General features: G+C 43.0%; 1 protein-coding gene across 1 annotated transcript; it reads left to right on the forward strand.

The window, feature by feature from the left end:
- Positions 1–1,311: 1,311 nt before the first annotated feature.
- On the forward strand, positions 1,312–2,253 carry LOC309558432 (olfactory receptor 5V1-like; the record flags this gene model as incomplete). The annotated part of the gene is made up of 1 exon (XM_082261506.1): positions 1,312–2,253. One exon carries the CDS (start codon positions 1,312–1,314, stop codon positions 2,251–2,253), a length of 942 nt encoding a protein of 313 aa, XP_082117632.1.
- Between the last annotated feature and the right edge of the window lie 10,130 nt (positions 2,254–12,383).

Below are 12,383 nucleotides of genomic sequence, written 5' to 3' on the forward strand. Positions count from 1 at the left end.
GTTTCAAAGTATACATGGGTACATCCATCAAGGTCAAGTAGTGCATAAAATACTTTACTTAGCCAATCAAAGTGAGTCAAGGTCACCGGCATGTAGCGTATAGACTGTAATGTACATAACATGGTAGCATCTCAGAACTTAAATACACATTTGAGAAGCTTGCATCCACCCATCCCCTATTTTATTAAATGTGGTAGGGCAGCCTCCGTGTGTGTATAGTAGCTTTTTGTAGGGTACCGTGTTGTTGATTTCTCGTAGCCAGTCGTGAAATGTGGGGGGTTTGTCACGCATCCATTGACGCACCACCGTTTTTCTGGCAAGAAACAGAGTCTCTTGGAGAAAGAGGGTGGTGAATTTGTCCATACTAACATCGGGGAAAATCCCCAATAGACATGGTTTGGGGTGCAGCGACAGGTGGGAGCCCATTGTGTCATGTAGGAACCCGTCACGATTTTTGTCCAGTATCCCTGCAGCTCCAGACAGCTCCAAATCAGATGGAAGAAAGTTCCTCGGTCCGACTGGCACATGGGGCAGAGGTCTGAAGAGTCACGTCTGTATCTGGCTGTCGTGAAAGGCATGAGGTAGGCACAGTGGAGAATATATATAGTTGGATTAGACGGTCAGACAACTTGGGGGAAACTAACCGGCAGTTGTCAAGTGCATCCCTCCACTCATCGTCCTCCAGTCCACCCACATCCACCTCCCATTTGACCTTGGAGGCATATGCAAGTGTCGTGGAGCAATAAGTGTTATAATTGTATTTTAATCAGAAAAATACAGTAGAAACAATAATCTTATATATGAGAGCGTCAAAAATGCAGTTTGAAGTTGAATTAATACATTTTTTAACCATAGTCAGGTCCTGATCACACAGGTTGGGGATTCTAAAAAAAATGGCATGCAAATAACAATTTTTTTTATTATGTTTACAATTTTTCAGGAATAGAAAATAATCTTTTGCATGGTGATCCTTACACTCTGATCCACACATCCTGCAGCAAGAAACATTTTTGCCAAATCAAAAAATTTTGATGAAGTTTTATCTTTTCATGTTGCTGATAGTAACAAGAATCTGGCTTACGTTTTCTGCATACAATTTTGGTCATCATTTTCGGAAATCCTCTTTTGATATTCAAGATTGATATATATTGATATATACAATGAGTTGTACAAGTGAATTGTGATTTATTTATTTGTATTTTCTTTTATTTACATTAACATTTTCTTATCGTCATTTATTTTTGCTGATTTATTATTACTATCTATCCATTTTTTTAAATTTACATTTGCATTTTATTTAAAAATGTTGCAATGAGAAATATGACAATGTTTCATGAATTTAGTCTCTCAGGATTGTCTGACCTTCCGGCTCTTCAGCTCCCTCTCTTTATCTTTTTCCTTCTTGTCTACTTTTTGACATTAATCTGGAATTTGCTAATCATCGCACTCATAGTCATTGATACTCACCTCCATATTCCTATGTATTTCTACCTTGGAAACCTGGCCAGTTTGGACCTCTGTTGTTCCTCAGTCACTGTTCCACGAATGTTATTTGACCTTCACACCAAGTGCAGACAGATTACTATGATAGCGTGTATAATACAAGTTTTCTCCTTTGTATTCTTTGCCACTTCTGAGGTTTTACTGTTGGCTGCCATGTCCTATGATCGGTATACCGCCATTTGTCAGCCATTACACTACACTCAAATCATGCCTTGGAAAGTGTGCATACAGTTGGCCTCCATTGTATGGTGTGTTGGTTTTGCTAACTCTTTAGTTCACACTCTTTTTGTCTTGAATTTAACATTTTGTGGATCAGATATTATAGAAAGCTTCTTTTGTGACCTTCCACAGCTGTTTCAGATTTCCTGCAGCGATGCCTACATCAACATTCTGCTCATCTTCATCCTTGGTGTCTTCCTCGGCGTTGGGTCTTTGATACTGACCTTCCTTCCATATGTCTCAATACTCAAAACAGTCCTGAAAATGCAAGTTAAGGGCAAAAGGAGGAAAGTTTTCTCTACCTGCACCTCTCACCTGACAGTGGTCTTCATATTTTATTTCTCCATCATGTTAAATTATTTTCGGCCAAGTCCTAGTCATCATCTTGCTGGTGACAAAGTGGTGCCGGTCTTTTATACGGTGATCATTCCTCTCCTCAATCCTCTGATCTATAGTCTGAGGAACCAAGATTTCAGAACAGCATTTCACAATGTTTTTAAGAAGATTATCCAAGCCACAATAGAAAGTTAATTTAACCAGTTTTGGACCGGAAGATTTTCCCCCATTTTTTGCGATTCAGCACCTCGTTATTGTAACAGAAAATTGCACGGTCGTGCAACGCTGTACCCAAATAAAATTGATGTTCTTTTTTTTCTCACAAACAGAGCTTTCTTTTGGTGGTATTTGATCACCTGTGCGACATTTATTTTTTGTGCTATAAAAAAAAGTGACAATTCTGAAAAAAATATATATATTTTTCACTTTCTGCTATATAATATTCCACAAAAAAAATTAAATAAATAAAAATCAAAAATTTTCATCCTTTTAGGCCAATTTGTATTCTGCTACATATTTTTGGCAAAAAAAAATAAATTTGCAATAAGCGTATTTTGATTGGTTTGTGCAAAAGTTATTGCGTCTACTAACTACGGGAAAGATTTATGTAATTGTTATTTATTTATTTATTTATTTTGTACTAGTAATGGCGGCGATCTGCAATTTTTAGCGGGACTGCGACATTGCGGTGGACAGATCGGACCCTTGACTGACATTTTTGACACTTTTGAGGGGAACCAGTGACATTACTACAGTAATAAAAAAATATAAAATATGCACTGTTACTGTAACTGCCGGTTCACACTAATCCGACTTGTCAGGTGACTTGGTCGCCTGACAAGTAGCTTCCAATGCTGTGCAATGGAACCGTTCTAATCAGAGCGACTCAAGTCGCTCCGACTTAGAAAAAGATTCCTGCACTATTTTTTGGCAAAGTAGGAGCAACTTGCATTGACTTCTATTATGAGAATGCATAGCAAGCTGCGCTGAAGTCGCGCTGCACGGGCGACTTCATTAGTCGCCCGAAGTCAGGGTGACTTTGAGTCGGATTAGTGTGAACCGACTCTTATAATGACACTGGCAGGGAAGAGGCTTAACCTAGGGGTGATCAAAGGGTTAAATGTGTACCTAGGGGAGTGTTTGTTTTCTGACTGTATGGGGGATGGGCTTGTGAAATGATCATAGAGACCTGTGATCCTATATAGAAGGATCACAGGCTCTCTGTGATCATTTAATTGAGAAAAGTCAGCTGTGTTTACATCAGCTGACTGTCCTTCTTTCTCAGCGGGGAGCAATCGCTGGTGCCCGGCGGCAATTGGAGCCATCAGGCTGTGGATCGGTAACCCCGCTGCCCAGTGAGGACAGAAGTGCACCGGCGGGGAGGTGCACTCACCCCCCAGCACCACGCGCGCAACCGACATAGGGCTACATCGTTTCGCGCAGCCGAGCCAGTCTGCTGCAGTAAATCTGCAGAGGACGGTCGGCAAGTGGTTAAATGAAATCCTCATTAGTTGATAATAAAAAGACAAACCTGACCAGTGCCACAAATACAACTGTTTAGTTTGAAATTTATCTCTAGCCAAAGTTTTTTTTTTTTTCCATCAGAAATTGTTCCATCAGAAGTTCTAGCAGCTATAGTAAATTATTATATAAAAGTTCTGATGGTTTCCTAGAAGATAAAATGATCTGGAAAATGAACAACCACTTCCGGATCGCCCATCGACGTACCTGTACATCGCATTTTCTTTTTGGTCTGAGGCACAACTGTGCACTGCTGGTGACCCACTCCCGCTGTTATTGGACACAAAGGGAGCCAATCTAACTCTGTGGGGGATTAACTTATGGAATGAACACAGGGATCTGTGTTCCTAAATAGGAGGAACACAGGAGCCCAGTGTTCATTGCTGACAGAACAGCGATCTGCCGTGTTTACAACGGCAGGTCGCCATTCTGTCTCCACGGGGAGCGATCGCGGGTGCCCGGCGACAATCGCTGCCACCAGTTCTGCAGATCAGCTTCCCCTCTGGTGAATGGGCACGCGTGTGTGCCCCCATGATCGCTCCCGCGAATCGGCGTACGGGTATGTGGCCAAATACAGCCGAAAGGGTTAAACTGGGAATTGGATCCTTATCTTTTTATTTAATTGTGTTGCTTAATAAACTTATTTTGATTGATATTGGATATATGCGATATAATTTGATATCTATCTATCTATATACTGTGTATATATATATATATATATATATATATATATATATATATATATATATATATATTGCCGCCGGCCTCCCGCGATCCCGCGATCATCAGAGAAACTGATAGAAGACCCGCCTGCTTATGTAAACAAAGCAGGCGAGTCTTCTGTCACACAGGCAGGGAGAGATCAGAAGTTACAGCTAAGATACAACCCCAATCTCTCTGTGCCTGTTACACAGTCAGTAAGCACATTTAGGCATACATTAACCCCTTTGATCACCCCCAGTTTTAACCCCTTCCCTGCCAGTGTAAATTATACAGTAACAGTGCAAATTATTTAGCACTGATTACTGTATTAATGTCACTGGTCCCCAAAAAGTGTAAAAGAAATCACGTAGGGGTCCGATCTGTCCGTCGCAATGTCGCAGTCCCACTAAAAAATGCTGATCACCGCCATTACTAATAAAAACAAAAAAAATAAATAAAAATTCTAAAAATCTATCCCGCAATTTTTTTTTTATAACCAAACTTTTTTTATTGAGATGAAAAGAAAGCATGTACAAATAAAAATAAAAGTAAACTTTTCCATCCATCTTTAGCAGAACAAGTTACATGACCAAAGATATCATAGTACAGGTTAACAACTGGTACTGAAACATCAAACATCAGTGGACCCCCATGTAACTGGATAGCTACTATACAGGCGGTTTTCTGGTCAGAAACTAATCACAGCCATATACAATTACAACTCCTAAGAGTCCAAGATATATGCTAGGAGAGGTATGTTCTACCAAGAGATACTCGTCTCCCCAAAGGGAACACACTGTGATCGAGTACCCCCTACAAGCGCTGTGGAGGAGGCAAGTGTGCCACTACTTGTCTCCATATCCTAGCTGAGCTTTGGTCCATGGTTGTTAATACTCTAGCTAAAAGAGCATCTGCCACCCGCTAGCTGCCGTACGACAGGGGTTCTCACTTAACCCGTTACAACCCAGGGAAGGTAATAGTCTCGGAGAGGGTAGAGGAAGGAAAATTAGATAAAGAGGGTAGGAGAGGGGATTGGGGGGGAGAGGAAGGGAGGGAGGGGAGGCTGGGTACCTGCCAATAGAGAGAGATAGCCCATAAATGTGCCAATGTCGCGTCAAGTTGTTAGTAGAGGACCTGAGAAGCCTATACTTTCTGTAGTCAGCAATTAGTCATTATCAAGAGTAGCCATGAGCCAAGGATCCCATTTCTTATGGAACGCAGCTGCCCTTCTATCCTTATAGGCTAACATCTTTTCCATTTCACATTGGGATTGTACTCTCCTCTTGATTTCAGTAATACTGGGGATTGTGGGAGTTCCCCAATTTGCAGCGATGGCTATTCTGGTAGCAAACAATATGTGCGCCGCTACTATTCTGCTGTGAGGGGGAGCTCTTCTACTCCTATACTCAAAAGGGCCATAGCTGAGTTCAAGGTACATAGACGGCCACTAATTTGTGAGAGTAGAGAGAAGACTTTCCGCCAGAGTGGGCGAACTTCTGAGCATTCCCATAGCACATGATATGCATTTCCCCTTTTTTGCACTCCCTCCAACACATAGCTGAAATATTAGAGTCCATCGCATTTAATCTAGAGGGGGTCATGTACTACCTGTGCAGAATTTTTTGGGCATTGTCCCAATGGTTGACACAGGCCGAAGCCCGGGTATTGAGTCTAATGGCGGCTAACCAGTTTGCTATGTGGAATTCTTGACCTAAATCTTGTTCCCATTTAATCATGGGTGTGGATTTACGTGATATTGAGCACTGGGGAAAGGTTTTATAAAAAAGTGAGATACCTTTACTTTTATTATCCAGGGTGCTGAGAAGAAATTTCCATATATGGAGAGGCATACTAAACGTGGGAAAAGGGGTACTTTTGTGAAAGGAATTTATACAGTGCAAGGTGAAACTCTCCATTATACTGGGCTGTTGGAAGTTGGACATGGGAAAGTTTAGCCTTTGCTTCCTCCAGGTAGATACAGATAAGCCCAGAATCAGGAAGGGGTAAACAGCTAATGGGACGGAAAGCTTTTTAGTCCTCATGTCACCAAAGTCAGTCTTGAAAAATCTCTGCCATGCGGAAATGGAGGCCGTAATGGTCGGGTATTGAGGTCTCCTTACTTTGTGGGCAGTGCACGCAGCTAACGCCAGTGCCGGTAAGTAATGACCCTCTGTCACCTGCCGCTCAATTTGGTTCCACCAGTTATCTTCCTGGCTCGAGAACCAGAATTTCGTATGGCTGAGGAGCGCTGCATAATAGTAAGCTTGGGCGTCCGGCAGACCTACACCCCCAGCATGTTTAGATTCATAAAGCTTGGACAGTGATATCCTAGGTTTATTCCCGTCCCAGATGTACTGCCTAAGTTTATGAAGCCAGTTTTTCAAAGAACACTTGAGGGATAGGTATGGGGAGAGTTCTAAAAAAATACAGCAACTTGGTGAGGATTTGCATTTTGTAGGCTGCTATCCTGCCAAGCCATGATAGATGTACTTTCCTGATCTGTTGGAATTCCTCCTCTATTTGGTACAACAATGGTAGGTAATTATATTTACAGTATATAGGTTTTCTGTCGGGGAGGTCAGTTGTATGCCTAAATAAGTGATAGAGGGTTGGTCCCAGTCACATGCAAAAAGGCCTTCAAGTACTACCAGTTGACTCTTGGGTATGCATACAGGGAGGGCAGAGCACTTGGTCTTATTAACTTTATATAGGGATACCTTGCCAAAAGTGTCCAATAACTTTTGGACTGCCACTAAAGAGGTCGCGGGGTTGGATAAGGTAAGTATAATATCGTCCGCGAACAATCCCAATTTGTGTTGAGTGGACCCTATTTGAATGCCTGTAACTGCAGGGTCCCTCCTGATAGCCTCCACTAAGGGCTCAATAGCCAATGAAAACAAAACAGGTGAAAGTGGGCACCCCTGACGGGTCCCATTGGACAGGTTAAAACTTTGCGATAATAGGCCGTCCGTAAACACTCTAGCCGACGGTGCAGAATAGAGAGCCATGATGACCGAATTAATATTACCCCAGAACCCAAATTTTGCAAGAATAGCGGACAGGTATCCCCAGTGGACCCTGTCAAATGCTTTTTCAGCGTCGAGCGCCAACAGCACTGATGGAGTGTGATGGATCTCCAAGTGCGAGAGGAGATTGATCATATGCCTCGTGCCGTCAGGTGCCTGTCTGCCTTTGATAAAGCCCACCTGGTCAAGTCCCATTAGTTACGGGGTAACTTGGAGCAATCTATTAGCTAGCACTTTAGCATACTGTAGATCTTAATGTCCACATTAAGGAGTGAAATGGGTCTAAAATTTTGGGATGCGTCTGGCGATTTACCTGGTTTGTGGAGTGTGATTATTACCGCTTCTAGCATTTCCCTAGGGAAGGTACCGGTGGAAAAGGCATCATTAAAAACCCTAGCTAGGTGGGGGGCCAAAATGTGGGGGAATGTCTTGTAATACTCCGCGGAGAACCCGTCTATTCCCGGCGATTTGTGGAGAGGGAGTGATTTAATCACCTAAAGTATTTCCTCTTGAGAAATAGGGGCATTAAGTTCATTAAGTGAGGAGGTGTCCAAACTTGGGAGGTGGAGTGCGTCAAGGAAGTGCTGAATAGCTGCTGAGGAGGGTTACCGTTGAAGGGTCGGAATCAGCAAGATTATAAAGGGAAGCATAGTAGTCCCTAAACACTGCGGCAATGTCGGTGGGGTTGGTGACTACTTTGTTCATCAGATGATCCTTAATATGTGGTATACGAGCCTTAACTCGTCTCTGCTTAAGCTGGGAAGCCAAAAGCTTCCCCGCTTTATTGCTGTTGGAGTACCAAGACACCTTCAGTGAAAAATCGTGAAAAAAGTATCTTGTCGTTCCCCAAGTGAATCGTTTTGTGCTGGCGTTCTAAATCAGTAATTTCCTTTTGCAGTGATTGTATGAGCCAGGTTTTTTCCCTCTTCACCTTAGCTGCTTGTTGAATGAGAAGTCCCCTAGCCACAGCCTTGTGAGCACACCAGACCGTGGCAGGGGAACACGAGCCGTCAACATTAATTTCAAAGTAATCTGCTACCTTCTTGTGCAGGTCTGCGCTATATTGTGGGTGGGATAGCACGTAAGTGTTGTTGCGCCATAGAGGTCTATGAACGGTACTGGGTCGGGTTTCTAGGTCTAGGGTGATTAGTGCATGGTCTGACCATGTGATAGAGTGGATACTGGCCTTAGTAGCTTTTTGAAGAGTAAATTTGTCAGTGAGAAAGAAATGTATTCTAGAGTAACTGCCATGTACCCCTGAAAAATAAGAATAGTCCCGTTCAGTGGAGTGGAGACATCTCCAGGGGTCGTACAGGCCCTCGCCATAACAGAAATGACCTATATTCGGCCTGCGTCTCCCCCCCACTGAAGAGCAGTCAATACCAGAATACATAACAGCATTAACGTCCCAGCAAACAATCAGAGAGCCCTGCTTAAAACTATTCGCCATTTGTACCATTTTCTTAATAAACGTAACTGTTTTTTTTGTTGGGTGCATATATGTTCAGCAAAGTATAAGGAGACCCATTAATCTCAGCTACTAGCAGAAAATATCTACCCATTTTGTCATGCTGCCCCTTGAGCAGTTTGAATGATATTGTGTTTCTCACTGCAATCAAAGTTCCACTGCGTTTAGCTTGGGCACATGAAACAAATACGTACGGAAACTTGGGATGTGAGCAACTAGGTGCGTGGTCCTTACAGAAATGTGTCTCTTGAATGCAGACGATATTGCATCCAGTGTCCAGTGCAGTCTTCCAGAGATTTCTTCTTTTTGCTGGGTGATTCAGGCCTCTGACATTAAAAGACATCAGCCTAAGTGACATGACATCGGTCCGAAGGGCTTTGGCTCTCTCCAGTGGCAGGAATAGGGAATGCAGGAAGGAAAGAGAAGGGAAAGGTCAATGGATTAAAGAAAATAAGTCCATAACTGCCGGCCAACATAGCTGGTAAACTTGCAATCAGGAAAGTGTCTGTGAAGTAAGCAACTAGAACCGTCAGGATGCGAGGAATCTCGCAACTAGGTATGGGGTGAAGGTTCTTGAGCCGTGCCCGGGTCCAAGGGCACCAGCCAACATACGCTTAAAAACAAAAGAAACCTGTTGAAAGTCCCAAATCTTATCAAAGGGTTAGCATCAACTTGCAGTGGTTGGTCTGTGTCCCTCAGGCTGGTTTACTCGTGCTAGATCTTCCCCTGGAGCCAGAGGCCGGGATTGGGGGTTCTCTTCCCGTGGGAGTAGACCCCATTGTCGCAGGAGGTCTAGCCCCCTGGCCATCACGTGCGTGGAATTGTTCATTGTAACTGTCAGCTTAGCAGGAAATCCCCACTTATAGAGGATCTTGTGATTCCGCAGGAATTTGGTAATAGGGACCAAGTTATGGCGAGCAGCCAACGTAGCTTGTGAGAGGTCAGCATATAGCGCAATCCCCCAATATGGGTCTGGGAGAGAGGCGTTCTGTCTGGAGTATCCCATGAGCTGGTCCTTAACATGGAAGAAGTGAATTCTGGCTATCACGTCTCTCGGTACCGATTCAGGAATGTGGGCTGGTTTAGGCAGTCTGTGAGCCCTGTCTATGATCACGTCCGCCGCCATAAGATCGGTGTGATTTCAGCTGGTTTCCCAGATTCTGGAACTCCCCAAAATTTAATATTATTTCTGCGGGACCTGTCTTCTATATCCGCCACTTTCAATTTAAGCTATTAAGTTCCTTCTCCAATTCAAAATGCACATCCACCAGCTCGTTATGGGCCCCTGTGAATTCATCCATTTTTGTTTCCACAAAGTCTACTCTGTCCCCCATGTCAGACAATTTCCTATTAGTAGATTTCATAAAGGACTCCATATCTTTTTGGAGGGCCCCCCTCAGAGTTTGCAACATGTCTTTCATAGTGCTATCAGTGATGGGCTGTCCTGTAGTGGGGAATGCATCTAGTTTTAGGCCACACTCGTTAGTATCCTCCATCTCCTCTCCGGCTATGTTATCCAGGAGATCGGAGGCATGAGAACCTCATCCTCTGTTTAGCAGGACTAGCAGTAGGGGAGGACAGTTGCAGGGCTGAGAATCAGCAGACTCACCCTTGTCCCTGTCAGATGGGGATGGATGGATGCATCCCTTGCCCTGTGGAGATCTGCTGCGGTGTCTTGCTGTGGCGCCATCTTGTCTGGCGCGGACCAGAGCTGGGGTGAAGAATTCTGAGAGTTTCCTCGGTTTCTCTCGGTCTTTTCTTTTCCCTGAGGCTGCCATTACGTTCCTCGGGTGTCCGGTATGCTATGTGGCCAGAAATCCCTGCTCGTTTCGCCGCTGCAGATTGCTGTGATGGACCCAAAGTACAGAGCAGAAGGCTCACACGTCCATCCGCTCCGGCTGCCGGCTCCGCCCCCTATCCCGTAGTTTTTTAAACGCTATAACGTTTGCGCAAACCAATTAAAATACGCTTTTTGGGATTTTATTTTACCAAAAATATGTAGCAGAATACAAATTGGCCTAAACTGATTAAAACAATTTGATTTTTACATTTTTTTTATTGGTAATGTTTTATAGCAGAAAGTAAAAAAAAATGTTGGTTTTTTTTTGTTTTTTTTCAAAATCGTCGCTACTTTTTGGTTTATAGCGCAAAATCTAAAAACCGCAGAGGTGATCAATCACCACCAAAAGAAAGCTCTATTTGTGGGGGGGGGGGGACATTGATTGTATTTTGGTACAGCGTCGCACGACCGCGCAATTTTTTGTTAAAGTAACGCAGTGCCGAATCGCAAAAAAATGGCCATTAAGGGGGTAAAACCTTCTAGGGCTGAAGTGGTTAAAACAGGTGATTCCAATAATGTGTTGTATTTAAATAGTAACGTATGTTATTGTCGATAGATATGTTCCAGTCTGAGGAAGGGCATTCGCATGAAAGCCCAAAACTGTTATCGGAAGTTTTTGTGACAATTTGTGACTTGTCTGTCTGACTTGGATCTTCTTCAATAAAAGATCTTTATGTGCAGCAATCCCTCTGGATGCTGTTCCCAACCTCTAATTGGGATATATGTACAGTATATATATATATTGGACAATTGCCCAGGATATGACCTTGCATATCTAATGCCCCATTCAAGAGAAGGTTACCTGGCATAATTAATTTCTCCCTCCAACAGAGAGGAGGCGCTAGCGAGGGGCAGAGTTTTGCTAAATATAGGGGATGGGGAAATTGTCCAATCCTGCATGAGTTATGCTCGGAGGGAGGAGAGGGGTAAGACAGCTCCACCAATCAGGATGGCCCTATGAAAGTCTATGAGAGTTAGGTTTATATTAGTTAAGTCTTGGAAGAGAGAAGTCCCGGAAACAGCAGACTAGAAGGAAGCTTTCTTGGGCATGGCAACTATGGAATATACCTCTGGCACTTATATCTAAATGCTTGTCCTACGTGTTGTCTGTCTTGCTGTTTGTATCTTCATGTTTTGAGTATCATACTCTGTATTTGTTCCTTTAACCTATGATTTTGTTTTTCCTTTTCTGTACTATAGATAGATTGCTGTATTAGTTTAGGCCTCCTTGCTAGTTACCAATACATTTCTGTCGTTGTGCTAAAGCTTTCACTCATGGTCAAAGAACTCTCATTAACCCAAATCATATCTGAGATATAATAAATCTCAAAATATAACATACGGGTAACAAATAACAAATCATAGTTACATAGGTAGTCAGGTTGAAAAAAGACACAAGTCCATCTGACAAACCAATAAAAAACAAAAAACAGTAATGAAAACCCAACCATACAATCCCATATACTCAATCCTATACCCGCAGTTGATCCAGAGGAAGGCGAAAAAATCCCCCAGCAAAGCATGATCCAATTTGCTACAGCAGGGGAAAAAAAATCCTTCCTGATCCCCCGAGAAGCAATCAGATAGTCCCTGGATCAACTTTACCTATAAATTAGTACCCATTTATATTTATGTACACCTAGGAAAGGTTTCAGGCCTTTTTTAAAGCAATTAGTGAGCTGGCCAGAACCACCTCTGGAGGGAGTCTATTCCACATTTTCACAGCTCTTATGGTGAAGAAACCTTTCCGTATTTGGAGATGAAGTCT

The sequence above is a fragment of the Pelophylax lessonae genome, assembly GCF_965119305.1.
Source record: "Pelophylax lessonae genome assembly, chromosome: 6".
NCBI classification, from domain to species: Eukaryota; Metazoa; Chordata; class Amphibia; order Anura; family Ranidae; genus Pelophylax; species Pelophylax lessonae.